The sequence below is a fragment of the Pleurodeles waltl genome, chromosome 9 (assembly GCF_031143425.1).
Source record: "Pleurodeles waltl isolate 20211129_DDA chromosome 9, aPleWal1.hap1.20221129, whole genome shotgun sequence".
Lineage (NCBI taxonomy): Eukaryota > Metazoa > Chordata > Amphibia > Caudata > Salamandridae > Pleurodeles > Pleurodeles waltl.
Window position 1 is genome coordinate 273,675,275 of NC_090448.1, and position 20,281 is coordinate 273,695,555.

General features: G+C 46.9%; 1 protein-coding gene across 1 annotated transcript in view; it reads left to right on the forward strand.

The window, feature by feature from the left end:
- BRK1 (BRICK1 subunit of SCAR/WAVE actin nucleating complex) overlaps positions 1-20,281 on the forward strand; it is a 59,158-nt gene that overhangs the window by 27,382 nt on the left and 11,495 nt on the right. The window contains exon 2 of the mRNA XM_069206694.1: positions 9,492-9,574. Within this exon, the coding sequence (XP_069062795.1) occupies positions 9,492-9,574 (83 nt within the window). The remainder of the gene's footprint in view (positions 1-9,491; positions 9,575-20,281) is intronic.

Sequence of the window (20,281 nt, forward strand, 5' to 3'; positions counted from 1 at the left end):
GCTTAGGTTTTTTTAAAAAAATGTCTCTTTATTGATGAATTTGTATATAGAATTAAGGCCATTATACCTTATTACCAGTATCAACAAAAGAGTTTTGCAGAACAGTTCTCCCCTCCCTTATTCCCCTACCTGATACAAAACCAGTTGATACACAGTGAGCAGAAGATTTGGAACCCCCACTTCCATGCAGCTGCACATATCAGTAACTCCAGTAACATGTCAATTACCGTATTTAGCGGCGTATAACACGCACTTTTTCTCCCTGAAAATAGGGGGCAAATGATGTGTGCGTGTTATACGCCGATAAAATGTAATGGGTTTTTTTTCTGAAATTTCCTCTTAAAATGAGGTGCGTGTTATACGCCGGTGCGTGTTATACGCCGATAAATACGGTAAATGATCGCTCCAGGGCATCGCCATGGACATAGCACCCAATAATTTTAATCCCCCCATTGCAACGCCGCAGGCCTTTTGTCGTGCCTCGAGCACAATATACCCCATACCTCTTCCACGCTTAACACGATCTATCCTCCCCCACACCCTCTACTTCATAGCCTTCTGGCACTTTTACTTCTGTACTTACTTCTCTCATAAGTCTTTCCCCCACTATGGTGTACTCTCTTATATCCCTAAGACAGTTCATACACAGGAGTCTAGGGGACATCCACTGTTTAGCTAACTTGCACTTACCTAACCAGAGACTCGGGGAAGGGAAGCCCTTCCTTGGCTGTGGTATGAGACCGGACAAGCAGTCTCTATTGGAAGCGATGATGCCCATCTCAGATTAGTCATGACCTCCTCCCACTAGGGGAAGACGGGACCACTTTCCCTTGACATAAGTTTAAATGTGCCATTGTCCTTGGTGTATTTTATGAAGGCAGGGACCAATCCGAATATATTTTCTGAAACCTTTCCAGGGTGAGGTATGTGCGGTGCAGTGAATGTAAATACGCCTGCTTAAATGGTGTCTTGCTCACAATATGTTGTACAAGTGCACAGGCATTCTTCCAATCCTTATCGGACAGTGGCTGCATTAATCCTTCTCCTACCTGTGTTTTATCTTTGTTTGCTTTTTTTTTTTTTTTTTTTTTAAATATATTTTTATTAACTGTTTGCTGTTTTACATATGTAGGTCAATTTACAGTAACATTTTGTCCTTGTTGTACATTTTTACTAACTGATCTGCACCTCTGTTCTGCTTTGCTTTCAATGTGTTTCACAATTACCTATTCATTTCAGTAATTTTATAATATTTAAACAACATTGTTTCCATCTCTTAATCACTCCGTTTTTTTGGTGTCAGTTCTTACAGTACCCTTTGTTACTTTTTATATTAATGACCTTATAACAGACTTAACTCCACTACAAGCTCTGTATAAACTTATTGGCTTATGTGGGTGGATCTGCGTCGATTCTAAAGGGGAGGGTTGTCATGTAGTTTCATGTTATGTGGGATTGGCCTATATTCCGCTACCCCACCCTACTCTATTCTTTTGTTATTGTGTCCTATCCCCCGCAGTCTCTCTCCCTGCGTCCGGCCTGGCGGGGCGCCTAGTGTTCCTCCCGTCATGGTTCCAGAAACCTTCCCTCTACCAGCATAACTGTTGGGCCTTTCGGCTAGTTCATCCCACCCCCTCAGGTGCTATCGGCCCCTTCGTTAGGTCATCCCAGTTTGTCACTAGGTTTTCCCACTCCGAGGCGATGGGGGTCTGGCGAACTCCCCTGGCCTCCTCAGCCTTAAGGACCTGTAGCTCAGCTCTGGACCATCTTGTGACATCGATTCTCCATTCCGTTAGTGAGGGGGGTGCTTTAGACTTCCAACCCTTCGTAATCAGTCTTTTATAGAGGGCTAGTGACAGGTCAAGAAAACGACCCCCAACCCTGCTCCATCTGGCGCTGGCTCTAAGGCCCAATAGGCATATGTCGGGTTGGCCGGAGCTCCGTCCTGAACAGCTCCGTGAGGGTCGCCATCATCGCGCCCCAACCCCTCTGGAGTGTCGTGCATCCCCACATCATATGATCAAAGTCGGGCTCACCGTCTCCACATCTGGGGCATGTCCTGGGCACCCCCCCATATATGCGGTGCAGCCTTTGAGGGGTGAGGTATGTTCTGTGTAGATAGTTGTATTGGATGTACCTCAGCCTCGTGTTGCGTGAGATCACCCTAGGGTAAGCTAGTGCTCTGTTCCACTCTGACTCTGACATATCCCGCCCAATTGTCTTCACCCATTTTTCTCTTAGGGATTGCAGGGGGTCTACGGCTGCCTCTATTTGGGCTCGGTATATTTTTGCAATCCAGTGGGGTTCCTCTCATGCTGTCAGCAAGAGGTGAAACACCCCGTGGGCAGCGGGTTCTGCGTTGATCGTGTCCCAATGCCCCTTCAGGGTGTGCACCAGCCTCCCGAAGAGTAAAAATTGTCCTTGTGGCACTCCCCCACCTGCTATGTCCGCAAAGCTCCTCAGCACCCCCTCCCTGAATAGCCCCCCCACTGTCACTATCCCTGCTCTCGTCCATGGTCCCAATCCCAGTCCCCCTCGCTCTCCCGCACCCGTGTCCAGAGCGACGGCCGCCAGTGGCAAAGCGGGAGAGTACGGTGGCCCCACCCCAGTCCTCCTCTCGCACTTTTTCCAGCATTTCATCGCCACATTGTACATTATGTTGTCTCTAATGGGGGCAATCTTCCTGCCCGCCATATTTGCTGCTATCCGAGCTGTATCGATTTCACCGTGTGCGGTAGCCAGGTCCCGCCGTCCCCTACCCGCCAGCCAGCCGGCCACCCATTGTAACTGGGATGCCAGGTAATAAGCCTCAAAGTCTGGGGCACCCAGACCCCCCAACCGTGTCGGTCTGCAGATGGTCGAGAGCGCCGTTCTTCTGCGGCCCTCATCCCATATCAGTTCTCTGAGCAGGGCGTTCAACTCTCGGAACCATGCAGAAGGGACCTGTAGTGGTAAGTTAGCAAAGTAGTAGAGGAGGCGTGGAAGCATGACCATTTTTGAGAGCGCCACTCTGGCCATTATTGTTAGTTTTAATGATCTCCAGAACCCCACCGAGGAGCGCAGGGATCTGAGTGTCTTACCAAGATTACCGTCCCTAAGGTCGCCCAATTTGTGAAATATTTGTATGCCCAGGTATTTAAATGTCCGCGGGGCCCAATTTACGTCAGTTGGGCACGCATCAGGGCGCGCGCTGTCTGGCATCAAGGGGAACACATATGTCTTCCTCCGATTAAGCCGGAGTCCAGATAGGCCCCCGAAGTCTTCCAATATCCCCAGTGCCCACGTGAGTCCACTTGACCCGTCCCTCAGGTAGATAAGTATATCATCTGCATACAGAGAAACTATATGCTCAGTCGGACCCCAAACGATTCCCTTACCCATGCCTTCACATCGTAGCTGCGATGCCAGGGGCTCAATTGCCAGGGCAAACAATAGTGGGGACAAGGGGCAGCCCTGCCTAGTTCCCCTGTATACTGGGTATGCACTGGAGATCGTCCTTCCGGTTTTTACTCTTGCTAGTGGGGATGAGTACAGCAAGTCCACCCATTTCACCCACTCCTCCCCCAGCCCCATTTTAAGCATCACCGTCCTTAAATAGTCCCACCTGATTGAGTCGAAGGCCTTCTCGAAGTCCACCGCGAGTAAGGCCCCCTCTGACGGCCTCAGGTCCCTGGGCATGTGCAAAATCGTGAAAACCCGTCACAGGTTCAGGGAGGTACTACGGCCGGGGACAAAGCCGTTCTGGTCCGCGTGCACTAACTTGGTCATAAGGGGGAGTAACCGAGCAGCCATTATCTTGCTAAGAATTTTGAAGTCACTGTTTAACATTGATAAGGGCCTAAAGTCAGTCACCGAAGCTTCCCTGTCTTTCGTCTTGGGGAGCGGCACCACTAGAGCCTCCCGCATTGTGCGCGGTAGCTCTCCGCATTGCAGTGCCTCCGCATACATCCCTGTCAATTGGGGAGCCAGCAGCGATTTTGTATTTTTTATAAAAATCCATGGGGAGACCGTCTGTTCCTGGGGTTTTTCCAGGTGCTAACTGCGCTATTGCTTCGTTTACTTCATCCACCGATACTGGTCCCCCCAGGCTGTCTCTCTCCTCTACACTCAGTGTTGGTAGTGGAGTTTGCTGTAAGTACCTATCAAAAGACTCTGTCTGCAGTTCGCTGGGTTTCCCGTACAGCTGCGTATAGTACTCCCTGAATGCGTCATTTATGGGGCCCGGCCTGAGCCTGCGGGATCCCTCCCCATCTATCACACATGTGATAGGCTCACCTTGCCCCCCCGGGCGGACCAGCCATGCCAGCAGTCTCCCCGATCTGCCCTCTTCCGCCTGCAGGGATGCTAAGTATTTTTGCCTATCGTGGCACGGGAGTGCTCTCTGCGAGCGCGGTTATATTCTTCATTTTCCTGAGCTGTCTTACCCTGTCCTAGCTCCCCCTCGTGCATGTCCGTCTCCAGGGCATTCAGTTCCTTTTCAAGTGTGCGCCTCACCCCCACCGACTGCCCCAAACAGAAGCCCCTCGTCACCACTTTGAGTGCCTCCCATTCCAAGGCCCTGGAGGGGATGGACCCATTGTTCGTCTCAATATATTCTGCCAGGTGACCACGTAGGGCCTCTCTGTACGCCTGGTCCTCAAGTGCTGAGGGAGAGAGTCTCCATGACGGTATGGGGGTCTATCCTCCGACACCCTCATCGTTATTAGCAAGGGATTATGGTCAGACAAGGTGCGGGCTAAGTATTCCGAGCGTGTCATATTGTTTATCAGGCCTGCCGTGCAGACTACTCTGTCAATTCTTGTGTGCACTCGGTGGAGACCCGAGTAGTATGAGTAGTCTCTGGCAGTTGGGTGATGCATTCGCCAGACGTCCGACAACCCCCACGTGTCCAGCCATTCGCTCTACCTTTTGGCTGTTTTAATTGTCGCAGCCCCCTGTAGAGGCGGGGTGGACTTGTCCATATTAGTGTCTAGCACTGCGTTAAAATCCCCCCCCCACTAATAGTTCTCCGGCACTTTGGCATGTGAGGTGTCTCGATAGATTCGACATGAAGGGAACCTGGTCTTGGTTGGGGGCATAAATGCAGCTTAAGACTATCGGTATACCCTGTAGCCTCCCTTCTAATATCACAAATCTTCCCTCACGATCTATGTTGGAAGAGGTCACTGTGAAGGGGACCCCCGCTCTGATCCATACTAATGCACCTCTGGCGTAGGCTGAGTATTCCGATGCAAACACCTGCCCCCTCCACCTGCGTCTTAGTTTCTCTCCCTCTCCAGGCGCCAAGTGAGTTTCCTGCAGTAATGCCACCTGTACCCCCCTTCTCTTTAAGTAAGAGAGTATTTTGTGCCTTTTAGCTGGTGTGCCCATCCCCCTAACGTTCCAGGTCAATAAGTTGTAATCAGCCATTTCATGATAACAGTCTGGTGACAATGTCCCCGCTTCTCCCAAACCTCAGGGTTATTTTCCCACGTATTCATGTTTTTGCCATGGTCTAACTCCGCCACCCACTTTGCCATATTAACTTGTAACTGTGTATCCCAACTCCCGATCCCCAGGGCACCTCTTAACCTGTGGGCTGCCCAGAAAACTATGCAACCGTGCAACTTGTTCAATCTCTTATCAGCAGTTCTCGACATTCTATTGAATAGGCGAGGTTCTGGTCCGGGGGGTGGCCAAGTCCGGAGGGGCCGCTATTTCACATGACTTGTCCTGTCTCCGGCACCTTCCGCAGGCCCAGGCTAGCCAAGTTCGTCAGACGTTTGTGGGGTCACCTTCGGGGCTCGGGCCGAATGCTCCAGGTCTCCCGCAGAGGACACCAATGTGTCATCCGTTTCATTCCCAGAACCTTCCTGGGGGGATGCCTCACCACCCATGCGTGCCGCTGCTTCCAGTGCTTCCTTCCTGCCTTTCTCTTTCTGTGTTTGCGTAGGTGCCAGTCGTCTACGATCTTTGGACTTCCTTCCCTTCAGAGCTCGGCGAGCCCTGCCCTCAGTCGGGCCCTCTCCTGTGGAACCTCCCGCTTGGGAGCTGTGTGTCTCCAGCCATTCCCATGCCTCCTCAGGGAATTGAAGGAACGTTGTTTTCCCTTCCAGCATCACTCTTAATCTGGCTGGGTAAAGTAGCGAGTACTGGATTCCTTCCTCCCTTAGGGCTCTCTTGACTGTCAGAAACGAAGATCGCTTATTTTGTACCTCCAGGGTGAAGTCCGGGAATAGTGTCACCTCCCCATTTGCGACTTTAAATGGGCCCGATTCCCTGGCCCTCTGCAGGAGAGTGTCCCTGTCTCTGTAATGTAAGAGTTTAGCTATCACGGCCCGGGGAGGCCTCCCCGGAGCAAGGGGTCTCGCCGGTACCCGGTGTGCCCGCTCCAGCGTGTAGAAGGGGGTCAGGCGCCCGGGCGCCACTGTCGTACTAAACCACTTCTCCAGAAATTTAACAATGTTCGCCCCGTCTGTCCCCTCCGGGAGGCCCACCACGCGCACGTTATTCCTTCTGTTCCTCCCCTCCGCATCTTCAGCTCTCTTTTCGAGGCGCGTCACTCTGTCAACCAGGGAGGTCACTTCAGCCGCCAGGTCTTTCTGTTTTGGTGCAATGTCCGCCAGTACGGTTTCTGTCTCTTTGACTCTGTCTGCCAGTTTATGGTGGTCCGCTCTCAGTAGGCTCACCTCAACCGCTACCTGGCTGATCTCCCGTTGCAACGTTGTTTTGGTGTCCTCAATCGCCCCGAGTATTTTATCTAAAGTATCCTGGACATTGACCTGCGTGTGGCCCTGTGGGTCCGGTTCCCCGCTCTCAGCCAGAGCCGCAGTGTCCATGTTTCTGTTCTTGTGGCAGCTCTTGGAGGGCATCAGATCGGCAACGGGCCTCGCCCCGGAGTCCCTCGGCAACGGCCCCAGCGGTTTCTGTAGTTACACTCCGGGACGTCACTCCCCGTTCACCATAGGCCTCGCTCCTATTCCCGGTTGGTACTCAACGGGATCCCTCTACCCCATCAGGACCCACTTTTTTCCGGGCCGTGGCGCCAGGGGCTCCGCGCTGGCACTCTCTGTTTAGGCGCTAGCCTCTTCAACTCCGGGCCCTTTAGCCCGTCATAGGCTCACAACTGTTGCACCAATTACACTTCTGTGCTCGGTCCTGCTCATTTAGAGGGTCTCCAGCACTCCAATGCGCCCGGGGGAGTCCGAAGTTCAATCTACTGGGTAATCCACCCTCCGCTCACCCCCAGGGCGCGATCCGCCACTCACCAGTTCCGTCAGTTGATCCTTTTGCCTCGCTGGCTTGACCCTGTCAGCTCGATCCTCCTGCCCCGGATATCAGGTCAGCACCCTGGGGTCCCGGGTCGATGCGGTCCAGGGCCACCCATCTCTGGCACCCAACTCGAGTGGACCATCTGTCCCGCAACAATCTCACCAGTGTTTGCTGGGGTTCACCAGGGCCCGTTGTCCTCTGTTCACTCCGCTTCTTTGGTGTTTGCCAGGGCCCAGAGCCCTGCCTCAAGTCAAGCGGCCTCGCCGTTTGCCCCCAGGTCAGGTCGTCACCTCGGAATCTCCCCGCTCCGTTACTCACTCATTCATGGCCTCGCACCGTCCCCAATCCTTTCTGGGGCCTCGCCCGTGTTCTATAATATCGGCTCTTTGCTGCCCAACAGAGCGCGCCTTCCGCTGGGCCACCGTGCCCCAATCGGCCTCTCCGCCACCGCAGGGAGTCTCCGCCGGCGTCCCCCGCTATCTTCGGGCCTCCGAGCCGCCTCGGCCCGCAGCCCAGCCCGGAGGCGCAACCTCGATCTCGGGCCCGCTCTCGTGCTCTCCCGAGGCCGCCCGCCTCCGTGGGCGCCGTCTCGTCGCACCCCGACTGGGCGCGACCATACCTGGGCTCCCAGGCCCCCCTCCGGTACCTCCGCTGCCGCTGGGGAGCTCGCCCGGCGTCCCCCGCCGCTCTGAGCCGTCCGCCCTCACGCCGCTACGGATCGCGGCTCCACGCGAGGCCGCGGCTTCGGCCGCGCGCTCAGGCCTCCGGCTTCCAATGTCTCCGACGGGCCGATTCCGGCACTCTCCGGAGTCGCCGCAGGGGCCCACCCACGCTCGGTCCCCTCCGTCGGCTTCGCCCCACAGCCTGGACCTCGATCGGCCCGGGGAAGGTGCGCTTCCGGACCTTTACTCGCCGGCCCCTCCGGAGCGAGATATTCAGCCGTGTGCCATCTCCGGGTCCTTGGCCACGCCCCCATCTTTGTTTGCTTTAATGCCTTGAAGATCTTGGGGGGTGGCGGAGCCATTAAGCGAGTACTGTTGGTTCTCAGTATAGCCTCAAATATATGACTGGGTTTTGGGGGTATTCTAAAATCCCTTCCAGATTTGCCCGACTGTATTAGCCAGCTTGGCAAACTGAAAGAATTGTCCCCAGCTTAGAGTAAAAGTCTTGTTGAATGTAATACATTTATCAGCGTGGTATAATCCTCCCGTCGTAGAGCACCTCTTGTCCTCCCATTGTGTCAAAAGACACAGTATGGCTAATTATCTGAAAGGGCTGCAACCACCTTAAGTGAAGGCCCTGTGAATAGCTGTTAACACTTAGTAGTTAGATACTGTGGAAAATCCTTGTTGCAGACCATATTTACTCAGCCTGCAGATTTCATCAGACGTGTGATGAGTGTTGACTGGCTCTGCCATCTTGCTGCCTGTTGTGGCTTTCGTCTACATTCTGTTTTGAAACATGCCTCCAGTAGAAGCATGTACAGTGTCTGGCAGCAGTAAGAAATAGGACGGGTTCCTTTTTAACAAGGACATCCTTGAAGTCTTTCCTGCTCGAATCAATCTGACAAAATGCTTAAAGTATGGATACTATGAGAGGCCAAATGATGGTTGTAGCATTGCTTTAAAAGTGTTTTGCGGTTCATAGTGAATTACCACTTACACTTGTGGTGTTCTACAGTATTCACTGACATCACAGGCCAACTGATATATTGACTGGTGTGTAAAGATCAGGCTTGCACAGAAGGGTATTTTGTTTAGATAGTAATAACTGATTTGTTAAATTAAAAGTTCTGTGACTACGCACTACATGTTAATTCCATTTGATCCAGCTTGTTATCTTAAGGACACTCTGGTCTTAAAAAAAACTTGTGCTCAAATGAGCATGTGATTGAAAGCTGAAAGTACATATGTAAACAAATAATCTTTATCATAGCTAGATCCCTTTACTTTTTCATGCATCACAAAAAACTGGTGGAGGATATTTTCTTACTGGGAACATATGGGTATGAGAGCACCTTGGATAAAAAACTGCTTCAGTTAAAATAAAACGCTCAGGAGATAGAGTCCCTTATTGATATTTAAAACATTACTTAAACATAAATGCTTTATTTTAAGGTCACATGGGCAGGCTGAATACACTGTTCTTAGGCCAGGTTATTGTAATATTCTGAAGGTTCAGTAGAACAATTTCATAATTACTAGAGATTAAGTATCATCTGTTATTTTCTCTTTGTTTAGATATGTCGTGTCGGTCTCGACTGGCAACTCTAAATGAAAAATTGACAGCTCTAGAAAGACGAATAGAGTACATCGAGGCAAGGGTAAGCAAAACTGTTGATGTTCAGAATTTGTTTAATACTTCATAGGCATTTGTCAAAGGCAGCTTTTAGGTCAACTACAATACAAGATGGAGTTGTAATTTTTAGAAAGTATATTTATCATGCCCTAGTTAAGCGTGGATGTAAATCACTGTTTCTATACAACACTATCTAAGTACCGTCTGGAGAGCATGGCATAATCTTTAATAGTATGTAGCATGCATGGCATAATCTTAAAATTTGTAGGCATCCTCATTCTAACTACAGTGATTAAAATGATGGAAAAACTGTATTAGAGTGGAATGCAAACAACAAAGGTTAGAAATTGTTACCAGAAAGGGCAAGTTACACGGGTGGCAGAAGCACATGAAACTCAAGGTAAAAAAAAAAATAATGAAACTTTATTCCTGCTTACGTTCTTGGATACATGAAAGAATCGTAGAGGTTCTCTGTTATTAACAATCTCTGTTGGACACCTTTTCTTTAGATTGTTGTTTATTGATGTTTCCCTTTTTCTGAAATGGTAGACTTTCACAATAGTATAGGTGTTTGGTTGCTGCCAAGTGTCTTTTTTTTCCTGGAAGTTATGTTGTTCACATAAAGCAATTTAACATCTCAAACACAGCATGAAATGTGGGTTGCCTCAGCTCTTACCAATGATCAGTTTGTACACTTCCTCTCAGCTTCAAGTCTGGAATTGTTTGTATATGTTACTGTGCTATGCTTGGGGCTTTTTTGGGGCATAGACCAATAGTTGACTGTTTAAGACTTGTATTTTAGAAACTCTAAACCTCAGACTTAATCGTGGGCAGGGAAATACAGGGGAGCAGGAAACTGCCAATAATGCACAAGTGGGTTGGCATCACATACTACATTTGTTCCTGCAAAGTACCAAACCATGACAGTGGACCTCTGAATAACCCTTATTCCATAACCAAACAATGACAGTAAATTAAATCACTCTGTTCCGACCTACACACCCCAACTTTGTACCTGAAATTTAGAAGATGAACAATTAGAAGATCAGAGCCCACTTAGCGGGAACATAGTTGGTGAATTGAGTAGTGAACACTACATGTCTTGGTACATTCACTTTCAGTAAACTGACTTGGTCAGCATAATGAAAGAAAAGATTGGGGCTCACACCCTTTGTATTTGGAGGAAGCTAAGCAAGTTAAGACTGGATCTTACAAAGTGATTGATAGATACAATGTAAAATACAAGAATGAAGCAAGTACCAAAGTAAGCACACCACATATTCTACGATGGGGAATGTTAATATTCATTTTAAGATCAACTATTGCTAAGAGAAGACATCCTATATAGAACATGCTTAATCATTTAGTAGGTATGAGCTGGTTACTTTTCTGCTTGTATATGTCAATGACTGTTGATGTAAGATAAAGAAGATGGGTAAAACTTAAAAACGCAAGTAAAGTTATTCAAACTAAAATTCATAGGTCAGAATGTTAGTTATTCTTATAAACGAATTAAATGTTTTGTTGACATTAGAGGGTTGTTTGCTTACTCTGTGTAATAGGTTATCTTACCTTAATACTTATCAGTATAAAATACAGTAACTTTATGAGCTACATTTGCAGAATGTGCAGCTGTTCATGGGTGTGGCGAATGGTAAAATATAGGCCTAATTTTGAAGCAGGTACATTTGGTACGTTTTAAGACCTCAGAAGTGTATGTGAACATTGTGTTCAAACACGCATGAAAACCGGTTTTCTTTTTTAACCCACCCTTATTCATTTTTTAAAGAACACATCCTTATCTGATCAAGTAATCGTTCCCTTCTTTTCCATCTTAAGTTGTTTTAGTTTTGCAAATTATGTAACTTATTCACATAAAGAAAAATGTGAAATGTAATTGTAAAAGGCAGACTGCTTCGACCAGCATCATTTTGAATGCACGTTGGCTGGGTTAAACAGTGAGTCTTGACTGCTGTACAGCAAGGATTTTGAATAAAACATGATCCTTGCAGAATCCAGAACTTTAACACACCCTGGTGGTGTTAACAATTATTGAGTAAACAGACCTAGGTATGAATTGCTAGGCTCTGCCTAGGCTTGTCTGACCTAGAAGGATTTACTTGGTCTTTGGTGTTGTCTGAAATTTCAAAAAGAAATTTTTTTTCATCAATCTGAATTGTTGTATTGGTGAATACATGCTATCTGTGTAAGCATCTTTAATGCTGATCCAGGAATGTAGCCATGTTTAAATATTCCCGGAATTCTCTAGGTTGTATGGAGCGTATCCTTCCTGTGCCATACATCTGAGGCAAGTAGGGGATGATATTACCCTCACCTTCTGCATTCTGCACCGTAGATATTTTAGTTGTATTAGGCGGAGCTGGGTTGCAATTGCTGGGTGTTTCATGCCTGCCCTGGCATCTGCCCAGTCCTCATTTGCGAGATTGTCCGCTGCCATGTGAAGCGAAGAGCCTGAAAAGGATCTGCCATGTGCTGTATCAGCATGTGAAAGAGTTAAGTCACTTTATGGTCAGTCAGTTCCTCCATAAGTAGTTTCACCTTTAGTGGGCAAAACTTGGGAAGATTTTCAAGGTTCGAATTCTGTGGTGTCGGAGCATGCCTCAGTTGTAGATAAAGATAAAATTGACCATGGTGTTGGTCGAACTCCTGTTGTAAGTCCTCCTAGTATTTAAGAATCGTGCCCTCCCTCAGGTCTCCTAGAGTGCAGATGACAATGGCCTCCCACCCCAGATATTCGCTCAGTAGAGCGAATAGTCTTAATATGTCACCCTCCCACAGCGGGGTCTGTTCCCTCAATTTATGTAGCCACCCCATGCGTCTCAGGGTAGACTTTCATATCTGGATTACCACTCGGGTCAACGGTGGGAGTTGCAATTGCCTCCTTATAGTAGGTGTTCAATCCCTCATTTGTACAGCGCTGCTCTATCACCCCAGGGGTATCTGGGCGCTGAGGGTGCTGGGTCTACGTTGAACAGACTGGTACTGAGTTACTTTCTGAAGACTACCAGGAAGGGTGATGTTCGGAGCTGGATGGGCAGTTCGTTCCAGGGCTTGGTGGCGATGTAGGAGAAAGTGCGGCCCCTGCTGTGGCTGCAAAGGATGCAGTGGAGTGTGCGGAATGCAGTTTTCTTGTGAGTCAATGGGAGTTCTGTTGATTGTTGTTGTAGGATGGTCCTTGATCGTGTAGAGTTTTGTAGGCGTGCATGAGGAGCTTGAACATGCACCTCTTCTAGATGGGAAGCCAGTGGAGTTTTCTGAGGTGTTACGATCTTTCTGTTGTTGAGTGGGAGACATCTGAAGATTCTGAGGGGCATGCAAAGGATGTGGAAGCAGGAGGAGGCAACGGCGTTGATTTGTTGTTTCATGATCAGTTCACTTTTGAGGATGATGCTTAGGTTTCATGCATGGTCTGTTGGTGTCTGAGTGGGCCTGGGTAATGCTGGCCACCAGAGGAGGTTCCAACTGAGATGTTCTTCCCAAAGATCAGCACTTCTATCTTGTAGGAGCTGAGTTTGAGGCAGCTGTCTCTCATTCAGTTAATTATGTTGGTCATGTCCTTGCAGAAGATGGTTTTGGCTTTGGAGGGGTCCTCGGTGAGAGAGAGGATTAGTTGAGTGTCGTAATCATAGGAGATTATGGTGAGGCTGTGGGATACGACAGTGTCTGCCACGGGGGGCGGGGGAGGGATATGTAGGTGTTGAACAAGGTGTTGCTGGGGGACAATCCTTGGGGTACGCCGCATATGATGTCTTTGGGAGCTGGGGTGAAGGGGAGCTGTCAGATGCTCTGTGTGCATCCTGTGAGGAAGGAGGCGATCCACTTTAGGACATTTTGCTGTAATGCGATGTAGCAGAGCCTGTTGATGAGGGTGTGTTGGGAGATGGTGTCCAATGCAGCAGATGGGGCGAGAAGGATCAAGGCCACGGTCCCTCTGGTCAAGAAGAGTTCTGATGCGGTCTGTGGCCACGATCAGTGGAATTTCAGTCCTGTGGTTGGCACAGAAACCGGATTGTGAGGCACCAAGAAGGTGGTTTTGTTTCAGGTATTTGGTGAGCTATTGGTTGATGGCTTTCTTAAGTACTTTGGACGGTTACGGGAGCAGGGAGATAGGTTGATCATTTTTTAGGTTGCTGGGGTCGACTGAGGGTTTGTTTAGGAGGAGTCTGACCTGCAAATGTTTCCGTTTATCCAGGAACGTTGCTGTGGAGATGGAGGTGTTGATGATGCTGGTGAGTTCCCTGTGGATTGGGTTGGATCCGAGGTCGAAAAAGTGGTGAGGGCAGGGGTCATAGGGCACCCCGGAGTGGATGGAGGGCATGATGGCTGCGGTGGTCTGAGTGGTGAGCGGAGACCAGGTGGTGATTATGCGGCTCTTGTGCCCTGGTTGGTTGAAGTTGTAGAGGTTAAGTGTGGTGGATTGGGGGGTTTAAGTTGTTGTAGATGGTGGCAATCTTGATGTCGAAATAGTCCGAGAGGGAGCTGCGGAGCTGTTGGGAGAGGTGGGCAGTGTTTCCTGTGACTGTCGGGTTGGAGAATTCCTTGACTATTTTGAGGAGTTCCTTCGTCTGGTTGACTGCCATCTCGATATGGGCTGTGATAGCAGTTTTCCTGACTTCCTTGATGCACAGGTGGCAGTTGCTGTGGGCTGCTTTGTGAGTAGTCCTGTCAGAGGGGTTCCTTGTGGTGTGCCATTGTTTCTCCAGTCAGTTGCAGTTGATGGTTCTGAGCCCCACGGTTTACCAGCTGGCATGTTTTGTAGGATTTTGCTGGTTTTAGTGGGGCAGCTCTGCCAGCACATTTGGTGATTCATGTGAAGAAGTTCTGGACTGCCTAGTCAAGATCTGATGACGCTTTGGGTTTGGTGGTGCTGAGGGCTTGCATCCACTGCCTTGGTTATCTTGCCCCAGCTACAGTGGGGGAGGCTGTGGTGCTTGGTGATGGTTCATTGAGCATATGCCAGCGCCAAGATGCTACCGACTCGAAAGACAAAAGGTTTGATCGATTTATGTCTGAAAGTTATGGATATACACATGTCAGAATGATTTATGGTAGGCCTGTCAACAATGATTTATGACCCGTAACTATCATAAATTTAAACGTGGTTTATGACAGGCATCAATGATTTACGGCTCGAATAAAACTAACAAGGGATGTATTGCTATAAATCCATGTTAATACTCTGCGGCCATTATATTCCAAACTAAGCAAAAGTGTCTAGTATTGTTTGTTCGGGAGCAGGCTGCATGCAGGGGTTTATATTAGTGGCTGCATCTTCTTGGTTATAGGCACGGGCCACTGGGATAATATAGCAGAGGATGACCAAATTAGGTGAAGATTTGACTGAATTATGAGGCATATTGTAGCTCATTTTGTGATAGTATTACTTCATTATTTCGTTTTTTATTTTATTTTATTTTTTTGACACGTTAATACTGTTTGGAAAAATATTTCACTTTAACATTACCAGTTCAGCTCCCATATACAGCAAAGAGCAGTTAAAAGATAACCAGTCAAACTTTGGAAAGGCCCTTCCAGTGCGCAGAAAGATGTGTCAAAATGTTTTTTTCTATCTCAAACAAATCAAATGCTACAACAAATTTAGGAAAAAAACTTGATTTTGCAGTAAATAATGGAGCATGTGGTAAGGGCGAAAATCCATAATTATAAGAAAAATGCAGAGACCGCAGAATCTCATAATTCAAGTGGCCCTGCTTATATGTCGGGGAGAGAGAGACATCACCCAATTAGCTGGTACTTATTCAAAGCCATGAAGTGCATCAGTAAAATCGAGTGGATACTTTTTTTTCCAAGTATGAGAGGTGACAAATACGGCAATAATTCTAATTCTTCAGGTGTAGTTCTCCTTCCTGATGTTAGGAAAGCAGTCTGTGGTAGAAAAGTGTATTTACAAGACTTGGTCCAGAATACCGGGATGCAGTCGCATTTGAGACTGGTTGCCTTTTTGTCTGACAATGACATGGCTGGGAAGTAGTACTGCAGTAAACCTCAGCTCTCACCTACCTCAGATTAAAAACTCTGTATCTCTATACTGCTTGCTGACAGGGTGATTAATAATATGCCTGGTTTGTCTAGAGCCTACAAAAAGAGGGTAATTTTCTACAGAATCTTCTTCTGTTGTTCTAAAAATGTTATGTGCTGTTTGTATTAGCAGAATAATGGGCCAGATGTACGAAGCGTTTTGCATGGCGCAAACTGTGAAATTCGCAGTTTGCCCAATGCAAAAGCGCATCGCGATGCACAATCCCATTTTGCGAGTCGGTCCCGACTCACAAAATGGGAATGCGACTCGCAAATAGGAAGTGGTGTTCCCTTCCTATTTGCGATTCGCACTGTGATGCAGAATTGCTTTGTGACCGCGGTCGCAAAGCAATTCGCAGTTAGCACCCATGTCAAATGGGTGCTAACTCATTCGCAAAAGGGAAGGGGTCCCTGTGGGACCCCTTCCCCTTTGTGAATGTCGCCATAAATATTTTTTCAGAGCACTGCCTACTCTGAAAAACCAAATGGTTTAATTTTTTCTTTTGTATTGCAACTCGTTTTCCTTTAAGGAAAATGGGCAGCAATACAAACAAAAAAAAAAACTGCTTTACTAAAAAAGCAGTCACAGACATGGAGGTCTGCTGTCTCCAGCAGACCACCATCCCTCTGAGTGCAGGGAATCGCAAAGGGGTTGCAAATTGCGACCCACCTCATTAATATTAATGAGGGGGGTCTTTGTGACCCCCTTGCGATTCGTAGAAGGTGTCGGAGACACCATTCTGCATATGATTTTGCGACTCGGAAATTGCGAGTCGCAAAATCTATTATTCCTACATCTGGCCCAGTGTGTCTTAAATCATAGAGCAGCGCTTAGGCGTACCCAAAAAAGGCTACAAGCAGCACTTTTCAAAACTCCCAAGTAAATAGATAATGTGTTATTGAGCTCTAAACTTGCTGCTGCAGTCACTTAATTCCATTCTGTTATGTTTCATTCACTCCACAGGACGTATACTTCCAGTATTGCCAGTGAAAACCATTCTGCAGTTCATAAATCTAATGCAATCTTAAGCCAAAATTGCATATTTGAGTAGTTGATAGTTTGTTAGATCATAACACTACATTCCAGCTTCGGAATTCAGCTATTGACACATTAGAACATTGCACATTCATATTTATATGTATATAGCAGATAAAGAAACATGTGACAAGTGCGACAAATCCATAATTAGGAGTAAAAAAAAAAAGCTGCAGCTGCATAATCTCATTCATTTCAGTGGCCCTGCTTACATGATGGAAAGAGAAAGATGTAATATAATCAATCCCAAAGAGATTCCCACAATTTATTTTTGTGAAGTATCCACATAATGGCTTTTGTAGGTATCCATAAAACACTAACTTTGGACTAAACATTAGGGCAGAATGTGCTCTATGCTTTAGCCCACTGATTGCAGTATTTTTTTAATAAGCATTCTTTATCACATATTTCAAACCCAGTACAATACCTTTCCCTATCTCATGTGTGGAAATATTCACAGCAGTAAACTCGTTTAAGAAGTGAAGTCATAAAGTGAAAGCAGCCAAATAAAAATTTGTTTCCTTGTGAACCCGGTTTAAAATATTTCCACATAGGACTACAAATCTTATCATGTTTCTTCAGGCAGCCTCTTCTCATGTATACCTCCCTTTTCACTAATCTTGCAGAAGTCACTCTACATTTGTGGGATTTATCTAATTTCTAGTTTCTCACTATGTCTCTTTTAGCAGTGAGGAAACCGAGCCCAACCAAGATTCATATGGGGGGGCAAAGCATCTTGCACCCCCCGCCTTATCACTCCTAGCAGGAACATTTTGGGGGAAATGTGCACAGGTTGCCCGGAGTCATGGATAACGTTGTACCGAATCTCCAACAAAAAGTAAAAGTTGACGGGTATGTCCAGATAACATGGAACCAATCCCCATATTTTTACCCACAATTTTCTAGCGTCTGTTTGGAAGGTAATAGAATCTTTAAAGAAATGCAATCTGAATTAAACGCTGGTGTAGAGATATGGCTAGTTTGCAAGGAGCCAGTCTGTTCTCAACCCATTCCTTATCTTCCAGTGTCCCACTGTCTATTTTTACACGCATCACTCAGTGCTGTGAACCCGTCGGAGAAACTTACTGTTAGGGGGGAAAAGTATATTCAGGATATTCCGTGTTTCCTCCAGTATTCCTAACCTTTGCCTTTAGGGTGTTGTAGTCCAGGATAGATTTTAACTCGGTTTAATTGTAATCTAGAGCATTTCTCATGTGTAGAAATCTAAAAAAAAATGCAAATGGTTAATTTTGTACTCTTCTGAGAGCATTTGAAAGAGATTTAGGTGACCTGCATCCCCAAACATCTCTCATCCTTGCGATACCAATAAGATCCCACTGTTGGAATCCCTTCCACTTCTGATATCTGTTTCATTATCGGGCAATGTCATAACTGGGAATCCCATGTAATTTAATTCTGCCAGCTAATCCATTTCAATGCCTTACGCCAGTATTTCAAGACCACCTTAGTGCAATCTGGAAAATAATTTGTAAAGTAAAGAGCCATAGAGGTATTTTGGTAAGTTAAAACACTCAAAAAGCTGTAGTTCTAAACAGATTGATGGGCCACCTCGATTGCCAAAGAATCAGCCCTTTATTATAGGGAGTTGCAAAGCAGAGTACTATATTCTCATATCAGCCATGCCAGACTCTCCATCGTATGTGTATCACATGTGTATTGAATTATCTTTTCCCATGCAATTCTTGTGAATTTTCCTTTCCACATTATCTTTTGGGACAAGCCTCTGATGGTATTGAAGAAGTTTTCAGGTACTTCCGTGGGATAATTCTCAGCCACATATAAAAGTTTGTATAATACGATTATATTTAAAAGTGCAACTTAGCCCATGATGTTGATCAAAAGAGCACCCTGAGTGCAGAGATCTTTTAGCAAGTTGCAAGTGAAGGGACTAGGTTTAGCTCCCAGCTTACCATTAGGTCTAAAGAGATGTGCATCCCAAGGTATTTAAAACTGTGCTAGCCTATTCAGTAACTTTGCGTACTCTCACAAAGGCAATCCCTTCTTATTGTAAATAAAGGTGATTTCTTACAGTTTAGCAGGAAACCAGATGCCTTCCCATATAGATCCAACATCTTTATCAATCTGTCCCCAGTGCATGAAGTGTAGCAAAGGAATAGCAGCATGTTGTCTTCAAATAAAGCCACTCTGTCTTCAATCAGACCATAGCACTAATGCATTCTTTTGTATCCATGTTTGATCTCATTATTGGTACGGGGGATAAGGCGATATGAGGTGCCTAGGTCTGAGGGCTGCTCTGATTTGATGATAACAGATAGTGTACCCTCTATATGGTCCGGGGAGGAGAAGCCTTGATGGGCTACCTTGTTGACTAATGGCACAAGATGTGGGGTTACAAGAGACGTTTGTTTCTTGAGAAATACAGCTGGGAACCCATTGAGCCCCTATGTTTTCCCTGGGTGCATATCTTTCAGTACTACCGATGCTTGTTCTATAGTCACTGGTGCTTTTAAAAGCTCCCATTCCACTCTTGACAATGTTGGGACAGTGAGCTTATATGCCAATCATCTCTTGTGCTCTTTTAGGGAACAAGCATACTTTATGTAGTTGTCTGTAATACGCAGTGAAAGTGTCCACAACACCAGTGGTGTAATACACCACTGAGCTGCACTCATCCCTTATCACAGCTTAAGTTCCAGGGTCCATGTCATGGCTGGCTGATAAAGGAGCCTTCTTGATTTCTCACTCATCTCCTAGACCTTGTTTTGAAAGGCCAGCCATTTCTCGCAGGCTTCTTCAGTGATCAAGTTTTTAAGTTTGTGGATCGCTAGCTCTAATTGTCGCAGCAAGACTGCTTCTGTGGTTGTAGTATATTCTTGTTAAAGAATCCCGACTCTTCCGTCTAATTCTGACTTAGCCACCTCTCAATCCCACACCCAGCCCTTCAGGCCTTTGCCCTACCCCTCAAAATTGATTTGTTAGCTTCCATAGAACTTCTTACATTTCTAGTGAGCCATCATTTAGATCGAAGTAACTTAGGGCTTGATTTAGATGTTGGTGGTAATGGTCCAGTTGTTGACATTTCGACTGTAACCCTTCCGGCTGATGCGACAATCCACCCGCCATATTTAGATGTTGGCGGTCCCACAGAAGAAAAACCGTATTTGAGTGGCTGTCTCTTCCAAAAAAACATCAGCCGCATCAATGGCGGGAAAGGGAAACTAGGATGCCGGTGGGACTGCAGACAGCTTTCCCACCATGCAGAGATAGGTGTGTGCCTTACCGCAAGGGAAAAAATGGAGGTCCGACTGCCACTCCTTAGTTGGTGTATTACCCCCCCTCTATCTTTTGATGGCCCACAACTGGACAACACCTGCTGCTGCCACCAACCCATGGTAAGCCCCCCCCCCCCTTTTCTCCTTTCGAGTCAACAGACTACAAGGTAGGGATGCTGCATTGCCAGGGTACATTGCGTAGGCGTTGGACGGGAGGTGGGAGACCACTGGAGACATATACATGTCACAGTAACATGGTTGGGGACACACGGGTATATATCACGTATCACACAAATATGCAACTATCATTATGGTGCCAGTATTCATTGGCACCAAAATGATTGTTCATTCATACCTTTCAACTGTCCATGTGTACACGTTG